Source organism: Nyctereutes procyonoides, unplaced genomic scaffold, assembly GCF_905146905.1.
Source record: "Nyctereutes procyonoides isolate TBG_1078 unplaced genomic scaffold, NYPRO_anot_genome, whole genome shotgun sequence".
NCBI lineage: Eukaryota > Metazoa > Chordata > Mammalia > Carnivora > Canidae > Nyctereutes > Nyctereutes procyonoides.
Genome location: NW_026575031.1, coordinates 11,081,506 through 11,101,519, shown reverse-complemented (window position 1 = coordinate 11,101,519; position 20,014 = coordinate 11,081,506). Strand labels below are relative to the sequence as shown.

The 20,014-nt window shown below is 44.6% G+C and overlaps 1 protein-coding gene across 2 annotated transcripts in view; it reads right to left on the bottom strand.

Annotated features, from left to right (window-relative positions):
• The window catches only part of SORD (sorbitol dehydrogenase), a 33,975-nt gene continuing 13,961 nt past the window's right edge, over nt 1-20,014 (bottom strand). For both annotated transcript variants that reach the window (XM_055316781.1, XM_055316782.1), the window contains 7 exons: nt 16,891-17,055; nt 13,279-13,438; nt 9,546-9,664; nt 7,087-7,152; nt 5,690-5,865; nt 2,331-2,452; nt 1-1,442 (listed from right to left, as the gene is read on the bottom strand). In XM_055316781.1, coding sequence (XP_055172756.1) covers nt 1,277-1,442; nt 2,331-2,452; nt 5,690-5,865; nt 7,087-7,152; nt 9,546-9,664; nt 13,279-13,438; nt 16,891-17,055 — 974 coding nt within the window. In that variant the 3' untranslated portion in view covers nt 1-1,276. The remainder of the gene's footprint in view (nt 1,443-2,330; nt 2,453-5,689; nt 5,866-7,086; nt 7,153-9,545; nt 9,665-13,278; nt 13,439-16,890; nt 17,056-20,014) is intronic.

Here is a 20,014-nt window from a genome sequence, read left to right as displayed (position 1 = left end):
TCAGGCACCACAAGGACAATTTATTACCCAAAGCAGTTTGAGGAATTCCAAGCATTGGTCACAGCTCTCCCCAGTCACAAGAAAGCCAGAGCCTCTTCAAACTCACCCTCCACTCCCAACTGAAGGCAAGGATTAAAAGGCTGCAACCCAAGTTATGTCACAGCTGCAACATCCTCATTCTTGACTAATAATCTCAAAGTCACAAATGGGCATAAAGTGATTTGGACCCAAATCATGTTTACAGAGGAAAGCTCCATGATTAAAATACAATTGGAGAGATCATTCCAAGAGAAAAGATAACAAGAGTGTTAACAGGTTAGGAGGAGGGATTTCTGTTTATAATGATAAATGGAATTGCCTATCATCATCATCAGGGAGGGTGAAGGGAATGCTAAGCCTGGGGCTGGAGGGGGAGGACAGGTATACTGGCCAAACCCTCCTGGGCAGGTCTTCCAGGAGGACTCCCCTTGACTGCTGCCCTGAGGAAGGAGCCTCCTGGTTGCCTAGCGACAAAGGAACCCCCCCCCAGGTGACTGCCTCTGAATCTGCAGAAGGGTTGGTGGGGGGAGGGGGGTGTTGGGAAGGCAGTTTAGGTTACACACAGTTCTCAGGAGTTGAAGAAGAGGCAATCTTCAAGCTGTACTGAGGACTTCCCTATTTCTACCTTTGGAGAATGCACAAGCTGGTTGGCCCTCATGTGGGATTTCAGTTCGTGGGTTTTTTTAAATTGACTTAAAACTTATCTTAGACCCAAGAAGGTCAGTCCCTTAAAGTCTCCTTTTATCATCAAACTAAACAGCACTTATATCTAGAAACACTGTGCTCTAAAAATGGCTGACAACCCTTCATGTCACAAACTGAGGTTTTCGTGAAAATCAATTTCTGTGCCAGTCAAGTCTGGATAAAGTTATCTCTTCATAATTTAGCTCCCACCCCCCACCTGGCCAGTCACAGTGGAACCAGGAACCCAAGGGGCAGATTTCTTTCCTGTTTTAGGCACTCCAGGAAGAAGGGGAGTTCCCAGCACCTGCCTAACCTGGCTCCATTTGCTGAACTTTGCTCTGGATGAGTAGGTCACTCTGGCTGCAAATTCCCCCAAACTCTCCCTACTTGTGTTTTTAAGGCACACCAATTCCTCTGTGTAAGGCTCTCTGCTTATAATGAATTATTTTAATTATTTCTGCTACTGAAAAGAAACTTCTGCATCAAAGCCCATCTGCCCTGAGATACTGGCTCGGTGTGGGGGTAGGAGGATGAGGGCAGAGCCCAATTAATATTAGGGATTCTGGTCGTTGGGGTCGCACTTGAGCATGACTTTCAACCCCGTTCCCTTTCTGGCTGTTTCAAAGGCCTCCAGAGCTTTCTCCAGAGGAAACCTATGAGTAACTAAGGGCTTTACATTCACAGCCTTGGACGCAAGCATTGAAATTGCCATCGGCCACCTGTAAAAGATCACAAGTGATACATTCAACCTACAGGAGGAAAGAAACAGATCCCCCAAACTGCCAAGCTCGAGATCAGCCTGGTCCTGATTATTTATAGTGCTGTGGTTCTACAAGGTCTATTCTACAAACAAACAATGATAGAAGTGACCTTATGGCTTGCAATCTGGGAGTATGGAGTCTGTTCCCAAAGGCCTCCACCCCTCTGCAATGTCTATCTTGAAGCCTAGAATTCCTTTGTCATGAAGGCATAAGGCAGATAGAAGCCACTGTGAAAAGGCAGATAAGACTCAGAGAGGCAGCCCAGGATAATTCATCCATATCTCGTTGCAGCATGGCTTGGCAAGAGCTTATGGGGAAAGGGCACTCTGCTGAGGGAATAGCCACAGATCTAAAGGTGGGAGAAGGGTCACTGGTGTGGAAGATGGTCCTGGGAAGTTTCCCCGGTTGGGGAGAGGCTAGAGCCACAAAACATGAGGTGGGGTGAACTAAGACCCTCTCATTTCCCAGGGTGGGCCCTGGGGTGGAAACTAAGGGACTTAAGTTCTTACTGCTGTCCCCCTTTCCCTCCTTCCCTTTAAAGGGGGAAAATGAAGAGCCAGCCACTTGAAGAAATGAAAAAGAGAGGGCCTGTGTGATGAGGGGCAGACCACCAAAAAAAACATGCTTCAATACCCCCCCACCCCCCACTCCCCCTATTGCCTCTGCCCTCCTGTTTTTTAACCAGGAGTGATGCTCTCTCCTTAGATGCCTACCATAACATGTGGCTGCCTGTGGCTAGAGGAGTGCTCCTCATGAATAAACAGGAGAGACTCTTGCTCCCAGAGGCCATGCAGGGGTCTTGCAGGCCACTTACCACCCTGTGCGGCTCACCCACAGCATACTCACGTGTTGCAATATCGAAACACGCCCTTGATATCCACCTCCCGGGTGCTTGCGTGTGTTAGGGGCACCGTGGTCATCTCGGAGCCCAGCCCTACGAGCACCAGGGTCCCCCCAGCACGAGTAGCCTGGAGGGGAGATATGAACAAGATAACCCAGAAGATCAGAAAGTGCAGGCTTCTCCACTCAAAATGACTTCTGTCATTCGCGTCGGTAAGTAGCCAGATATTCCAGAGAATACAGTTCTTTCTCTACCATCAAACTCTTCCACATGTCGTCCAAACTTAACAGAGCAGCAGACTTATCCTCCCTTGAGATCCTGAAATGATGAACTTTACCAGTGGACGACCAGGCATAGTGGGAGTACCTTCCACTCTCCCACAAGATCCTAGGCAATAGCCAAGTTTCCCCAGACCCCAGTGAGAATCTCGCCAACAAACAAGGTTAATCTTCAGCCCCTGAACATCTCTCAAAGCTTTTACTAATTCAGTACCCGGTGTTGGCTCAGGTACCTCCTCATCCCAGCACCCTCCTCCAGAATGTCAATGCCACAAAAGACAGACTCTGTCAAACCTCTCAGGAACCACCCTCTTGGTGAGGAAACTACCAACTGCATACAAATGGAGAGGGCCATTAGAATTCTATGGCTTGAACGTTGCCTTATACATGCAAGCTGGCTGGGACTGAGAAATATTTTCGTCCCAGAGGCATTCCTTCCAATAGCATCATCAGTCATAATGGATTTTGTCTTCCTTGCACATCTACCTGCTTTACCAGTTCCCTCCTTGGAGTGGGCCAGACACTGAAATTTCTCCTGATAATCTCCACATGATTCCACACGAGTGTTGTTGCCTGCTCCAGGGATTTTTGAGGATCACTGTGGTCAGAGTTGTGAAAAATTGTTCATTTGCCTCAGTTTTCATGATAGTAGCAGCAAGCACTTACTGGAACCATTCTAAGTTTCACCAGTGGAACTGCAAAGAGGCACACACCTCAATCTCTATCTCTGAGGGGAAGGATACACCATGAAGAGAGGCCTGCAGCATGGGGGTGACTGGAATTTACACCTTTGAGCAGTGGGACCCTCTCAACCAGCTTCCTCAGCAGGGCGGCTGGCCTAACATAGTGCTCAGTGCCAGGTCGGGCTCATTTTTTGGCACATTTTCTGTTTTTAGTGAAGCACAGAGTCACTTACAAACCACCTGTGACTTATGAACACTGTTGGTAAGGGGGGAGGCTCTCTCCCCACTAGAAAAGGTGGGGTGGGGTCAAAGTGGTTGACTGAGCCACTGAAAACTCGAGTGAGAAATTGTCTCAGAAGAAATGTTTCCCCATCAGCATTTTCTCTCCAGCTAGTGAGAAGGAGGAGGAACACTGCCAAACTGGCCATCCCAAAGTGCCAGGAGGCCAGGAGGCCAGCAGTTTGCTGATCACAGGCAAAGGAATGCTTGGACTACCTGACCATTGTTTTGTGGGTGTGACCCCTGCACCAAGAGGACATGAATTTTACCCTAAGCATTTGCCACGTCTCCTCTCAAACATTTTCTAGTCACAAACCTGGTAGGAAAGTGACCCTCAGGTATGTCCATGGAAGGTGCCTCCTCCTAACCTGCCCACTGGTGGGGTGGCCTGCAGCATTCTACAGCATCTGTCATGCATAATGACTCCACTCCCCACTCAGGAGAGGTACTCGCTTCAGGACTAAGAGGCCCTTTGGGTCACCTTTACCTCTGCACCCACCACAGGTAGCCTGGCAACTGGGCCCCCACCATCAACAGGAGACAGATGCCAGCTGTTCCCAATGCTCTCTAGGCAGTGGAGAAGAGGAGAAAAAGTCTTGCATTATGAAGCCATGTCTTTTACCACCTATCTATGGAGTGGGGGTCACTGACTGCCAACAACTTGAAGACAAGTAGATATAGCTCATGTATCATAGCCCTCAAGGTCCTTGGCACAAACCCAGGACACAGCAGGTGCCCAAGACATGTCACTGGTCAACTGATCACATACAGACTCATAACCCTCTGAGTTTTGGTTTCTCTTTCCCCCTTGCCACAAGGCAACTGTTATCTCTCTGACAGTGGAGCAGAGGGTGGGCAAGCCCCAGCTGGAACTTAGGACAGAGCAAAAGTGACACCTGTTCTTCCCTTGTCCCACCACTTCCTCACCCCTGATGCCATGGGCATCCTGGTAGGAAAGTGGCTAGGCCATTCTGCCAGGGTACCAGGTCGGCTTTCCCCAGAAGGTCTTGAGTGGTGCCAAAGTGTCCTTTTGCATGACCCAGCTGTGACTCAGAAGGAAGGAGGAAGCCCGAGCTGTTGTCGGACAGCAATGTGGGAGGCGAGGCAGGAGTGCCTGGGGAGGTCAGCTGCCACCACCACTCTCCTCAGCCCAGTCCCTCCCATTCTAGTATGGTTGCCCGCTGGCTTCTTGTCCCCTTCTTCCCTTCTCTCCTAAGCAGCAGAGTAAGAAAAGCTCAGGCATTGGAGCAGTGTGGTCAAAGGCAAGTCACCATGCCTCCTGCAGTAAAATGTGGAAAATGATAACTGGTCTTTGTGGCTATCGTGCAAATCTGGCATCACATTTACAAAGCAGCCAGCAGACTGGGTGATATGCTATATGTTGGCAAATTGAACTCCAATAAAACAAAAAACAAAATAAAACAAAAAACAAAGCAGCCAGCAGAAGACCCAACACATGATAGGGCTGCAACCTAGAATGTCTTCTTTCTCCCCTCTTTTCCTCATACTTGGATCCATCCATGCCACTCCCTACCCCTGTGTCCCCCAACCCTCTGCCCCCATTTCCACCAACTTCCCATAAATTATGGGTGGGTCCCTGAGGGGCAAATCAGGTGCTGGCCGCTTAACCACTCCTAGGTCTGGGAGAGAACAGGAGGAGCCAACAGTGACCCTGAAAAATCACCCCACCTTTGTGACTAACTAAATTAATGGCTGTTACTTTGTATCAATGACTCAAAGATTGCAGTTTTCCTCAATAAAAGAAGATAGGGATTTCCCATACACAACGAAGGCATGGTTGCCCATTCCTCCTGTTGATCTTTTTACCAAGAGGATTGCTTTTATGATCACAGATATGATCATTTTAAGGGGGTGGCCTCTTAACATCTTCCAAGGGCCATATACACTTGTTATCTCATTTAAGCATGACAATGACCTGATAAGGAAGGATGCTAGCTAGGCAAGTGAGATCAAACAAACAAACAAAACCCAGAAATACCCAGATTACCTCATTTGGCCTGGGGGTCACATAGTATATTAGTAGAGACACTAGATCCCAGCACTCCTTATTGCTGACTCCTTGTGGAACTGCCCACGAGCTTCAGCTACCCTCATCCAACTCACATAGATGCCTGACTGGATGGCGGACTCCACCCCTGTGCACTCGATGGTCGCTTCCGGCTTGCACCCCAGCATATCTTCCACTTTACTGGCTATTTCCTTAGGGCTCTCCTTGGAGATCTGGAGGATGATATCAGCCCCAACTTCCTTGGCTTTAGACAACCGAGAGGCAGACAGATCTAAAATTGAACAAAAGTTTCTTTCAAACTAAGAGCTGGATGGCGGATTAGGGAGAAAACGGTAGAGGTGCAGGTTTTAATGGTAGTGAAGCCCCAGTGTTGTGGGTGGTGTCAATGAGTCCATCACACATACTCTCTATACCTTCACACACTCCCTTCATACCACGCAGCTGCACACACTCTCTCTCTCTCTCCTTCCCCAGCTCTCACTCAGATCACTTCTCAAACATTCACACTGTTCTACACCCTTACACGCCTCCATACACACCACAGAGCTAAATACACACACACAATCTCTCTGAAAGGTACCTGCTCCTCATACACTTTCCAATACCTTCTATGCACACTCTGATACTTTCTTTGCACACAAAACACACTCTCCTAGACCCCTATTCCCCTTTATACACACTCCATACAATTCTACATACTTACCCACATCCACACTCTCAGAAACCTTTACACACACACACACACACATTCTCTTTCACAGAAGCCTTCTATGTACACACACATACAGCTTTCTTCTATACCTTACATGCTTCTACACTTATCACACATGCTATTACAGATAAACTCTCCTCATACATACCCTTACCACACACCTCACAAACAAACATATATATATGTTTATATACTTATAAACATATACCTCCCACTAACTCCACACACACACAAGCACAACTTCTTTGCCTTCTGGGTTTAGTCAAATGGATCAAGGGCTAAGCCTTAGAACCAAGTGAGCAGTAGGGGCATCTGAGGTCCACCCAGAGAGCCAGTTCCTCTTCTCCATAGCATCCACCCTCTCCCAGAAGTTTCAAAAGAGTCTCCTCCTGAGCCCTGAGCCCTGAGTTGGTCATCCCCTGGGTGGGCTTTTCAACCCTGGAACCCAGGAGAAAAGAAGAGGAACCCCTTTAGGAAACCCAGCACCCCAAGAAGGAAATAGTTCTCATGCCCTTGCCCTAAACTGTAGCCCAGCTGTTTCCTTTTCAAAGAGACTTTTTTTTTTTTTTGAGAGAGAGAGAGAGAAAGAGAGAGAGCACATAAGCAGGGGGTGTGGCAGAGAGAGAGGGAGAAGTAGAGTCCCTGCTGAGCAGTGAGCCCAATGTGGGGCTCGATCCCAGGATCCTGAGATCATGAACTGAGCTGAAGGCAGATACTAAACTGAATGAGCCAATCAGGGGCCTCCCTCTTCAAGGAGATTTAAAAAGAAAACCTTCTTACCAGTCACCAGGACTTGACCTGCACCCATAGCCTTGGCCACAATCAGAGTGACCAGTCCAATCGGCCCTAAATAAAGCAGGAAATGGGAGATGTTTGTGAAATATTAAACATCAGCTCTCCCCCTTGCCCATAGACATGAACCACATCTTTTGTGAACCTCTATCATCTACCCCTGTGCCTGACACATAGTGAGAACTTAACAATTATTTGAACGCATAAGTGAATGCACAAAGAACTGTTCTCTACATGAAATTTTGCTCCTAGTGCTGACCTCCACTAATTCTCTCAGACCTCAGAGCTAGAAATTTTCCATTTACTCTTGGACACTGCTTGGGGATAATGTCAAAGAACCAGAGGGCTCAAGGAAACATATTTGTTAAGAGAATAAGATGTCTTACAAGGTCTGGATACATTGTCCTGTTCTCTATAGTGTCATGGAAAGATGTTCATAACATAGTGATTTCTCTTTAAAAAAAAAAAAAAGTAGGTAAAAAAAAAAAAAAGCATGTTAAGCATGATCTCATTTAAAAAAAAAAAAAAACCTGAAAGATTCTACATCAAAATATTTACAGTGTTTCTCTCTGGCTGATAGGTGATGGAACTATGGGTGAATTTCTCTACATGTATGTATACATGTGGGATGTGTGACTTCTTTTTCTATGTCAATAAGGTATTACTTATGCAGATTTAAAAGATATATATCACCTGAATACTATACTCTGTTAGCTCATTGAGGCAAGTCTGTTCTATGCTCACCACCTCTCTTGGAAAACCCTGCAGTCACTTATTTGGCCATGTCAAAATCAGTAATGAAGATGTGTATGAGGACTAAGTCAAAATGGATTAAAGACTTGAACGTCAAGACCTGAAACCATAAAACTCCTAGAAGAGAACATAAGCCATAGGCTCCTTGACATCAGCCTCAACACGATTTTTTGGATTTGACATTAAAGGCAAACGTTTTCTAATAAAAGCAAAAATAAACATGCGAGACCACATCAAACTAAAAAGCTTCCACGCAGCCAAGAAAACCATCAACAAAATGAAAGAGGCAACCTACAAAAATAAGAGAAAATATTTGCAAATCATATATCTGATTAAGGGTTTAATATCCAAAAAACATAACAATATGGAGATTCTTCACAAAATTAAAAATAGAACTACCATATGATCCAATAATTCCACTTCTGGCTATTTATTTGAAGGAAATGGAAAAACACTAACTCAAAAAGATAAATGCACCCTCATGTTCATTGCACCATTATTTACAATAGCCAAGATATGGAAACAACTTAACTGTCCCTCCATGGATGAACATACAAAGAAAATGTGGTATGTATGTATACAGTGGAATACTATTCAGCCATAAAGGGAAACCTTGCCATTTGTGACAACATGGATGGACTTTGAGGGCACTATGCTAAGTGTAATAAATGAAACACACAAAGACAAATATTGCATGATCTCACTTTTATGTGGAATCTAAACAAAACAAAATGAAACTATGAAGTTCACAGATACAGAGTAGAGACTTACTGCCAGAGGATGGGTGGTGAGAGGTGAGAGAAATGGAGGAAGAGGGTCAAAAAGTCAAACTTCCAGTTATAAAATAAATAAATCATGGGGATATAATATACAATGTGGTGATTATAGTTAATAATACCATATTGCATATTTGATAGTTGCTAAGAGAGTAGATCTTAAAAAGTTCTCATTGTCAAGAAAAAAAAATTTTGTAACCATGTATAGTGACAGATGTTAATTAGACTAATTGTGGTGATCATTTTGCAATACATACAAATATCAAATCATTATGTTGTACACCTGAAACTAATGTAACATTATATGCCAATTATATACACACACCCCCAAAAGGTGTATGAAAACACCAAATCACATCCACAAGGAGTATGAGCACGCTGTCTGTGTCACTAGTATTAGACACCTAAAATGGTTCAGTGTGAGGCTGCTAGAGTTTGTTCAGGTGGCTGGAAGCAAAGGAGGACAGAAGGCAGCCAGCTGCAACCCCAACAAGCAGAGTGCTGGCTCACGGTGGACCAGACTCCATTCCTTCCAGAGGCCATGAGCAGGACCCACCTTATTCCTGGATGAACCAGGAGATCATTTCTCTGGCATGATTTGAAAGTTCTAAAAGTTGCCCTTCCCTTTACTATCCAAAATATTTCCCTAGTGTCAAGTTAATAAATAATTCCAAATTACATTCATTACATGAACAAAAGGATTATGTTGCCTAGGAAATAACCTGAGTTACTATTATATCTGCAGATAGTTTATTTTAGCAAAGTGCTGATCACTGAGGGAAGGGAACACTGTAATCCTCCCCTACCCAGAAAGATTCTAGGAACAATTTCAGCAATTGGGAGGGGAGTGAGATGGGCAGAGAGATCTCCATATTCTCCTTTAATGAGCTTATAACCACGGTGTCATCTGTGACTTACCAGCTCCACACACTAAGACCTTGTTCCCCAGGGTGATTCCAGCTCGCCGACAGGCATGGATCCCCACAGACAGTGGCTCAATCAGGGCCCCTTCTTCATAGGTGACATTGTCAGGAAGCCTGCAGTATCATTCAACACACTCAGTTAGTCCCTCTGGGTTATTAATAACAAGAGTTAATAGTTACTGAGCACTTATTTATGTGCCTAGCAACATGCTAAGAATTTTATATATATTCACTCATGTGAATCCTTGGAAGAGTTCTGGGGTAGGTTTTCAAATTCTCATTTCATAGACAAGGAAAGAAAGCCTTAGAGAATGAAATGACTTGCTCCAAAGGTTCAAAACTAGTGAGAGGCTCAGAGTTTGAAATGAAAACAATATATATCTGATTCCAGAAACGCTGCCATACTGCCTGGCTCTTAAAATGGTTTTCTTTGGACAAATCACTTCAGTGAATGTGAACACATTAGGTTTTCTTCAACAGGTTATCTGAGACAAGGTATGGTGTGGCTGTCATTAATAAATGAGAAGGTCACCTAACAAGAGGGTAATGTAACCATATGCCAACATCTCATCTGCTTCTCAAACTTATGTATGGCCTTTCTGGTTTCACTTCAGCAAACAATCCCAAATACCAGCAGCTTTGTAAAACAAGGATTTAGAAGCTGGCATCACTCTGCTGTCCCCTGTATGAAATGTTCCAGAAGAACCACATCTGATGGCAGCAGCTGCTTGGCTGTCCCTGGACTGGTCATGATGAAAGAGAGCCTGACTTCTAAGCAGTTGATTAAATGCTGTGTCACCTTCACCACAGGATTCTTGGTTTTCACTGAGTTGGCTTGACCCTATTAACAACCCCACCGTGATGACAGCAAACATTTGCATAAGGCTTTACAGATTAGAGGGCTTTCTCATCCATTATCTCATTTGATCCTCACCATGACCTTGTCAGGCAGGAAGGGCAGGCTTTATTTTTGCCTTTATTCTACAGAAGAGGAAATGGAAACCCAATGACATTCAGAGACTTGCCCAAGGTTACAAGGCTAATTGAGCAGAACAGCCACACTTGAAGCCAGGTCTCCTTGTTCCACATCCCGCCTGCCCCATATTAAGCTGCCTTCTGGTACAAGTAGCTCATTTCTGCTTGGTCCTCATTGTCCAGGATTTTTATTCATGTGCCCCAAACTTCCACATGCTAGAACATAAAATTCCTCAAGTCCCAAAAAGACAGAAAAGTGGCAGCCAGGCCAAGTGCTCACTTTCATGATGTATCACTGCTCATGCTATTCCACAGAACAACAAGGTCAGCAGTGGGCCTGCCCTGCGGTCCCATCTTCTCCTCCCCCACCCCTCTGCTTCTCTCCCACAATCCCTTCAATCCTCTCTTGCTCCAATGGCCGTCATCACCACTTCTACCCACACCACCTTCCCCATTGACTCTATAAAAGGAACAAAAATTTGAAGTGAAACAACGAAGACTCCCAAACTCTCTCAAGGAACTGCCCCCATCCTCTTTCAGACTTGCCTGCCCCCTCACATCTGGGACTCCCCTGAAGCTTGTATGGGCTCTGAACTGAGGGTGGGCATTGGTGCACTCCTCTCACCTTTGCTCTGATTTCCCCTTGGCAGGAGAACACCCAGGAAAAATGGGATTGGGGATGGCAATTATGGAAGATTGTTATTGGAGAGATTATTCTGATGAGACAGAGGCACCAGGCAGAGTCCTGGGTGCAGTGCCTTTGCCACTGACCTTCGGAGAGTTACTGGGTCCTCCTTCCCCGACCTTGTTGGGGTGGGGGGGGAATGAGGGAGAAGGGAGAGGAGAGCACTCTAAGTTTCTTCCCAGCTCCAATCATTCATGACTTTAAACACTAGAGAATAAGACAACTTGGTGGTTTTCACAATAGAGTTGAGGGAACAGCACAAGGTTAGAGGATGATCAAGAAGCCAAAGGGGAAGCAGGAAGATAAAAAGAAAATAAGGTGGGTAGGAAAATAAAGAGGCTGTGGCAGTAGAGGAATCCTCACAAAAAAAAAAAAAAAAAACCAGAGAGGCGGGTGTGGGTCCAGGGCTGGTGTGTGGACCCGAGCAGAAAGAACATGAGAGGAAAGGAGAAGTGGGGGACTGCATGTTCCCCTAGGGGCCCTGCTCAGCCCTCCCATTAACAATCACCAAAAGAACACCCCCCTCCCCACCATGCCCTATAAACTCCGCCCCCCAGCCCCAGTGCCAGGCTTCCTTTCAGAGCTAACCTGTACTCCAGACACAAGGCCATGTCTATGACATCTCATGGCATCATTTATTGAGCACCTACTATGCTCCAGGCCTCATCTTGAGTACTTGGTATGCTTTTCTCATGGAATTCTACCAATTTTTTTCTATGCATTTTATCACATTGGTGCTATTATCATCTCTATTTTACTAGCAAGGATATTGAAGTTACCAAGTTTAAGTAATTTGCTGAAGATCACACAGTTGGTAAATGGCAGAGACCAGTGATTAGTCTTGCGACTTTACCATTTTGCTTTTCTGCCTTTCATGAAAACCTTGTTTGGCGCTTTAACTTGGAAAGGACCCAGACAAAGTAGGCTGGTTCAAGAACTACCTGCTGAAAGGCAGACTTGACCCACGTAACCTGCTTTCTTCTCGAGCAGTTAGTTGACTTAAACTCATCACGAGTTCAGGTCTGTGACTCCTCTCAAGGCTTCCAGTGGGCACTAGAAAACTCAGATCCATCACACTGCCCCTGTGACTGGTTCCTGGCCTCCTTCAGAGGAGCCCCATCCTGGCCAGGCTGGGATGGGAGGAAAGCACATCTATCCAAAGGTCAGAAGGAAAGTGGCACATCGGCACCTAGAGTTCCAGGCAGGGGGACCCATGCAGAAAGTGCAACACTTTGCTTCTGCCAGATGCAAGTTCTTACCCCCAAAACCATTTCCAGAGTAGAGGTAGGGTGATGAGCACAGGGCAGGAACTTAATTAAAACTCACAGCTGCCCTAGCTTGACTCCTGGCTCTGCTTGTACCCAATTAGCCTCCTTCAACAGGGCCTCTGCACCCTTGCACAAACCTGCCACACTGGTACCCACCTTATTGTTCTTATGAAGGTTAAGTAAGATAAGACATGCAGAGCGTTGATCAGCACAAGGCCAGGCACAGAGTACTAATAATTGTGACTCCACATGCATTGCCTCATTGAGTCTTCAGGTGAAATGAGACCCAAGCAGCAGAAAGTTGACATCATTTCCCCCAAAGTCACTCACTAGGAGGGAGTGATCCAGGGTCCCAAAGCTCAGTCACTGGCTACAAGCCATGCCTCCCCAGTAAACCCCAGGGGCTGCTGTTATTGGTGTTACAATTAGGGTCATTGCTATAATTAAGTTCTCTCTCCTGGGCACTGCCTTGGAAACCAGTAATGGAGGACAAACCCCAGGGAGTTATCTGCAGGCTGGCTGGAGAGGAGTGAGTGAGGCCACCAACAATTCCCTATCATTGCTCCAGGCAAGGGGAGCTTCAGCTCAAAGACTAAACCAAGGACTGTGAGTCAGTCTCAGCCCTAGGCCAGCTACCTTCTCTCAGTGCCACCAAGAAGGTTCCGTCGAGGGGATGCTTCATGTCCAGAATTACAAGTGGAGAAGAACAAAGAAATCACCACTGGAAACTAGAAGAAAGAACCCCAACCAAACGGAGGGGGAGAGGTCCCAGGTGGCCCAGCCAGGCCTCGGGCACTAACTTGTAGCAGAAGTCAGCGTTGTGCTTATAAAACTGGCAGAGGTTCCCATCATCAGGGGGTGTGGCACAGAAGAAGATAGATGGTGACAGATTGTACCGGCCAATCTTGCAGAATTCATCCATTTCTCGCAGAGCACCAGGCTCGATGGCAACACGATCCCCTGGAGAGGAAAACACGAGCAGGAACAGAGCTTCTGTGAAGGGGCAAATGCTCCTGGGCAGATGCCAGCAGAGGAATCTGGCCCAGTGAGCCACCCTCCTCCCTGGGATCCAGGGCACCCTAGACAAACCCAACCCGTTAGAACTGCCGCAGAAAACTGGAGATGCAGCACAGACTCACACTCTGGGAAGAAATGACCAGCATACTTCTCCACGGACTGGTTTGACCTACCCTTTTACCAACTCATTGAACGAGCCAACCCACCACTCAGCTCCACAATCACTTCCCAACTTGGGAAACAGAGAACCAGCCCCATCTCTAAGGCAAGCTGGGGCTCATCTCACCCTGCTGTGTGGAGTATGCAGACTTTTTTTCCTTCACCTGCTTTGAAAATTTGGGGCAAGGCCTTTACAAACACAAGAGCCACAATTATGGCATGTCTTATGTTCAGTCTGGTTGTAGGTAGACAATAACTAGGAATTAATTGACTTCTGGGTTAGCAGACCTGCTCGGCCAAATAACCCACAGAGGTCTGAGACTCAGATGGAGTGGAGAATAACATTCAGGCTTGTGAAGGAGCGTACTACTCCTGTCTCACTATGCCTACTTGGAAACCCAGCCTCAGAATTGCTCTTCTATCTTTTCATTATGGAAATTTTCAAACATACATTAAAGTTGAAAGAATTATACAGTCAAAACCCAGATATCCTCCATTTCGATTCTTCAATTAATATGTAACTAATTTGCTTCATCCCATAACCACCCACCCATCCATCCTATCTATCCATTGACCTATCTTCTTTTCTGATGCATTTCCAAGTAGATTGTAGCCATTAGTAGATTCCATGTGTAAATACTTCAGCTTGCATATCATTAACTAGAGTTCAATACTTGTCTATGATTCTTTTTTAAGGTAAAATTTAGGTGTTGGTCAAAAACACACACTCACATGGATCACTAGATGAATTCTGATAAATGCACTCACCTGTGTAATATAAACCCCTATCATGATACAGAACATAACCACTACCATGGAAATGTCCTTACTCTGTGTCCTTTCCCAGTCATTCCTCACCCCCACCCCCAGAGGGGTGCATGAGTAGAGAGCTAGGGCCCTCCTTAACCTGATGTGTGTCATCCGTGGGAGATTTGCCCTTTACTAAACAGACATGTTATTTTTATGTCTTTTGTGTTAAAAGTACCTACAGAATAGTGCAGACTCCTGGTATGTAGTTAGCGCCTATTAAAAGTAGTGGTGGCAGTGATGGTAGTAGTAGTAATGTAAGTAGTACTATCCCTTTTTATTGTAGTTATTATTATAAGTATCTGAGCTGGTGTTATTGTACACGAAATTCAAACTATTAAGATAGATAGCCAGATTGTAGTAAGTCAGGAATTTTTCCATGCCTTAGGTTTATTGACTGAGATTTATGTTAAGATTTTATAGACAAACATTAAGAACTACTTAATGCTTTTCTTCTTTCTAGACTAGTCAATTAGACCTTTCCGTCCAAATCAACATGTAAAACACCTCAGTAAAAATTTTGTGTTCTAAAAGGGAAAAAAAAAAGGATCCATGGAAATCCTTGCAACCACCAAAGTGTGTTACTCCACCTGTATGTGTCTCTTCCTCCCATTCTTCTCTACTTTCTCTGCAGCCCTTCCTCCAAATTATGTTCTACTGATGACAATGACTTCTTCAACCTGGCACTCACGGTCCTTCACAATCAGGTAGAGTTTTGTATGCCTCAGTTTTATCTTCTAATGATTACATTATAATATAATAACTCACAGTTGTATGGTGCTTTTTAATGAGCAACTTTATACAGATTATGCATTTTTAACATCATTGCTAACTCCCCAACACAGAACTTTTACCCTGAACAGCACAGAATTATTAGCACCCCAGATATGTTACACTTGCCTCTGTAAATTATTGCTCTGTTCCTCTTCACTATAATATTCACTTCTGACCTCTTCATTAACTCCAATACAAAACTGTTCTTGGGTCTCCAGCTGCTGGATAGCCCAGTGGTTTTGAGCATTTGCTTTAGAGTCAGAAAGACCAAAGCCAGCACCTTAGCTTGAGACTCGCTGGTATTTGACCCTGGACAATCACCAGGTTTCACTTTCTTCATTTGTTAAGGAAGAAAATAATGCCTACCTCAGAGTTGTTTCAACAATGAAATACATAATTATACATGTAAGTATTTAACATGGAGACCAACAAATAGTAAATCAATGAATATTAGCTGCTTTCTTCTTCCTATAATTATTAGTTAAATGTCCAGCCCAAAGACCTATCTCCTCCATGAACCTTCTTTAAAAAACCTCTGTCCACAACAAATTCCCTTTTTTTGAATTGTTAGAGCCTATTCTTTTTCATACCTGATAATACACTATGGTCTTATTCTCTAATTACTGGTATTTATGTATATCCTGATGTCTGGTCTCCCCAACCTAGATCAAAGTATCCAGGGATTGTATCTTCTCAATTTTCTGTATCCCTCAAAGCACCTGGCACAAGGTTAGACCCATTGTAGATGCTGACTAAATGCTTATTATAACTTAAAGAACCTCATTCTGTTGTGATTAATATTTAGAGATCTCATCCCACAGCTAAGAACCAATCAGTGGCTATTGGAAACTATGAATCTTACACTTTGAGATAACTGCACAGAATCTCAGGCGCTTCCTCAACTTCCAGTCATGATGAATTCAGGGCCCAACAACATTCCTAAACAAAACACAGGACCAGCTTCTTCAGGGCTGGACAGTTCCTCTCCATGTAGCTGTGCTCAGAGAACATTATAACTAACACAGAATGGCATCTCCTGCCAACCTTCTCCAAATAATCTGATGTCATCTCCAGGCTGTACAGTGGCCTCGTCCACAAAGGAAGGATAAGGTCAATAGCTGGCTGTGTCACACAGCTTATATTTAATTCAGTGTATTGGGGAACATCACAGGCTGCCTCAGCTGAGAATTCCTCCTTCCAAGAGAATGAATTAAGGAAATCTAGAAAAATACTGGTGGTTATCCAGTCATCCAATAAGATCAAAGACTGTATCAAAAACCCTGGTTCTCAGCATGTGAAAGCAGTTTGTGGTTCCTATGCCTGGAACATTTTCCCTACCCCTTTGCTTGGCTTATTCCTTAGCTGCCGAGCTAAGGGTGTTGGCCGAGGAGGAGGAGACAGGAGTCTGTTTAGAACACACTGATCATGCCACTATTCTTTTCTGTTGTCCTCAATACAATTGTAAGTAAGTCACTGTATGTGTGTCCCAGACCTGTCTTCCTCTGTGTAGGGTACAATTCATTTGTGCAGAAACTGAGACTGTCTTGTTCACTGTCTTAACCCCCAGGGTTTTAGAGGGCCTGGCCCCAAGAAAGTACACACAGAAATTCATTTGTGTTGAGGAATAAATAAATCAGTTGAAAGGTTTTGCTGACCTGATTTTAGGTGCTTTACCAGTGATCCCACTTTTACGACTGTTCCTGAAGCTTCATGCCCCAGCACCATTGGCTTTTTCACAATAAAATCCCCAATTCGACCATGCTGCCAGTAGTGGACATCTGAGCCACAGATTCCAACGGAATGCATCTTCAGCAGTACTTCTGATAAGAGGAAGGAGAAAACAAGTGAGGGAAAGAAAGACTCCTCTACAGTCGGAGGCACCACCATGTTTTCCCACTGGATAGGAAACGGGCTTGGTTTCAAAGGCCGGGTACAGTATTTAGACCACAGAGGAAAACAAGCTAAACAGTGATACCAATTAAGGCTTGTAAGACAAGAAAGCTTCCATAGAGCAAAATAATTGCACTTGAGGATTAATTTTGTGTCAACTCAGCTAAGTTATGGTGCTCAGTTGTTTAATCAAACAGTAGTTGTTGGGGCACCTGGATGGCTCTGTCGGTTAAGCGTTTGCCTTCAGCTCAGGTCATGATCTTGGAGTCCTGGGATCAAGCCCCACATCAGGTTCCCTGCTCAGGGGGAGTCTGCTTCTCTTCTCTTTCTCCCTCTGCCCCTCCCACTCCCCATGTTCTCTCTTGTTCTCTCTTAAATAAAGTAAATAAAATATTTTAAAAACAAACAAAACTCCCAAAAGAGTAGTTGTTGCTGTGAGGTTTTTTTTTTTAGATGCAATTAACATATAAATCAGTAAACCCCGAATAAAGCAGATTATTCTGCCTAATGTAGGTGGGCCCCATCCAATCAGTTGAAGGCCCTAGGAGAAAAAGACTGAGGTTTTCTGAAGAAGGAATTCTCTAAGACTGAAGCATCAACTTTTACCTGAACTTCCAGCCTGCGGGTGAGTTCTACAAATTTCAGATTTGCCAGTCCTCACAGTCACAGGAGCCAATTCCTTAAAATAAATTTCCCTCAGCCTTCTCTATATAGACATGTATAATAAAACTATGTATAAATAAATATATATAATAAATCTCTTTATTTCTCTCTTTCTTGGTTCCATCTCTCTGGAAAAGTCTAATATACTGCATAAACAAGATATTATTAATAGGAAAAAAAAATGTATCAACCATGTAAGGGAAAAACTGTTTTATAGGAGATAACTATTTCCACACAATCTGCTATGCCTGATTCTTATCTATCATGAGAGAAAGGCTGCAAAATCTAGGCTTGGCAACACTTTGTCAGCTATCTGACTGCATTCTTCATGTCTGTTTTGTTTAAAAGTGCTGCTTTCATTTAAACCATCCAAAGATTTCAACTGGTATTTTCCCTTCACAGGTTTGAATAAGTGAGATTTGTTGGTATTGTTGTTGTCAGTTTTCCAAGTTAAAGATAATGATGCTACTGAGCCCCTGTGCTAAAATAAGTGCTAAAGGATTACTAGTCTAGGCTGACTAAGGTGGCCATGGTGCAAATCTCTCCCTGAGAAAAAGCGCTACCTTAGAAAGACAAAGAGACCTAAAGCTCTGCTGTGTATTCAGGTGTCTTACACCCTGCCCTCACCACAAATCACCTACCAATCCACCAGGTGTGGTTCTGTAGAATCTTCTCTGTCCTTGGCCTTGGTGACAAAGTAGGAAATGGCAGGGTGAAGACTGATCAAAAGTAGAGAAGATTATAGGAGTTTCCTCTCTTAAAGTTACCAATTTGTAATAAGAGATTAAATTTGACTTGCTAGAAGGCTAACTGAATTTACCATCGTTTCCCCTTCCAACCCAAGGGCAGCAAGAGACAAGAAAGTAAGAACAGAATGCTGTGTCAGAGAGAGAAACAGTACCAGGGTGCTTTGAGTCCAAGAGAGCTCTTGTTTGGTTACTTCTAGAATCAATACCAACTTTTCAGGACACAGTGAGGGGCCTCTTTCACTTCTCTGAACATGTTATCTTGGTGAAAACCCTTAAGCCCTAAATATGCATTACATGCTAAATTCTGATAGAAACAGCTATTGTCTGTGTTCTTATCACTATAAACCAATAACTCAACTGACCTTTGAGTAGCAAAGCTCTGGAGGCTTCAGGAAAGCTGCCTTCAATCTGATGTTCACACAGAAGCTACAGTTCTGGGGTAAGGTGGGAAAACACATCCCCAACTCACCAAGGGCAGAAAGGAGGCCTGAGTGGCTGCATATGAGATGAGTTATCTATAGACACTCTTCTTCTTGCTCTCAGCCTCACTGCAGATTATGAAGTGGAACACTCCAGGGATGGGAGGTATTGGAAAATTTTCAGTAGGCATCTGCCTTAGCCAGCAGGGGGCATGACTTTCCCAGGTACAGACACCACCCCAGGAAATGTGCTTGTCAGCTGGGTCTTACAGGCTTGCCCAGTGAGAAGCCAAAGGACTAGAACAAAGGTGACAGGAACATTCACCCACTGTCTGTGCCTGGTTGATTAGGGCCATGGGGCAGCGATCCATGAGGCCCCTCCCATTCCCACTGAACAGAAGGTCCTAGTCTCCCTATGGTGACATCCTCTTCTTTAATGAAGAGATTAAGTTCTGTAGACTCACTCATTTTCAAAGCTTGGGCTAGGGTTAGGACAGGCTTTGGCTACCCGAATAGCACCTTATAGTATACAGAGTAACCTAACTCTAGGTTAGGTCAAATGAGGAACAACTATGTTTCTGGTCCAGAAAGACATTTTATGTCAAAAACTCTGGGACAGGGATGCCTGGGTGGCTCAGTAGTTGACTGTCTGCCTCTGGCTCAGGTCGTGATTCTGGGGTCCTGGGATCAAGTCCCACACCAGGCTCCCTTCGGGAGTCTGCTTCTCCCTCTGCCTGTGTCTCTGCCTCTCTTTGTGGGTCTCTCATGAATAAATAAACAAAGGCTTTAAAAAGAAAGACTCTGGGACAAGTCAGCAGTCTGATATGGTAACTCTTTTGATTCTATCACTATTTCTTTCTTTTTTTTTTTTTAAGTTTTATTTATTTATGATAGTCACAGAGAGAGAGGCAGAGACACAGGCAGAGGGAGAAGCAGGCTCCATGCACCGGGAGCCCGACGTGGGATTCGATCCCGGGTCTCCAGGATCGTGCCCTGGGCCAAAGGCAGGCGCCAAACCGCTGCGCCACCCAGGGATCCCTATCACTATTTATTTCATG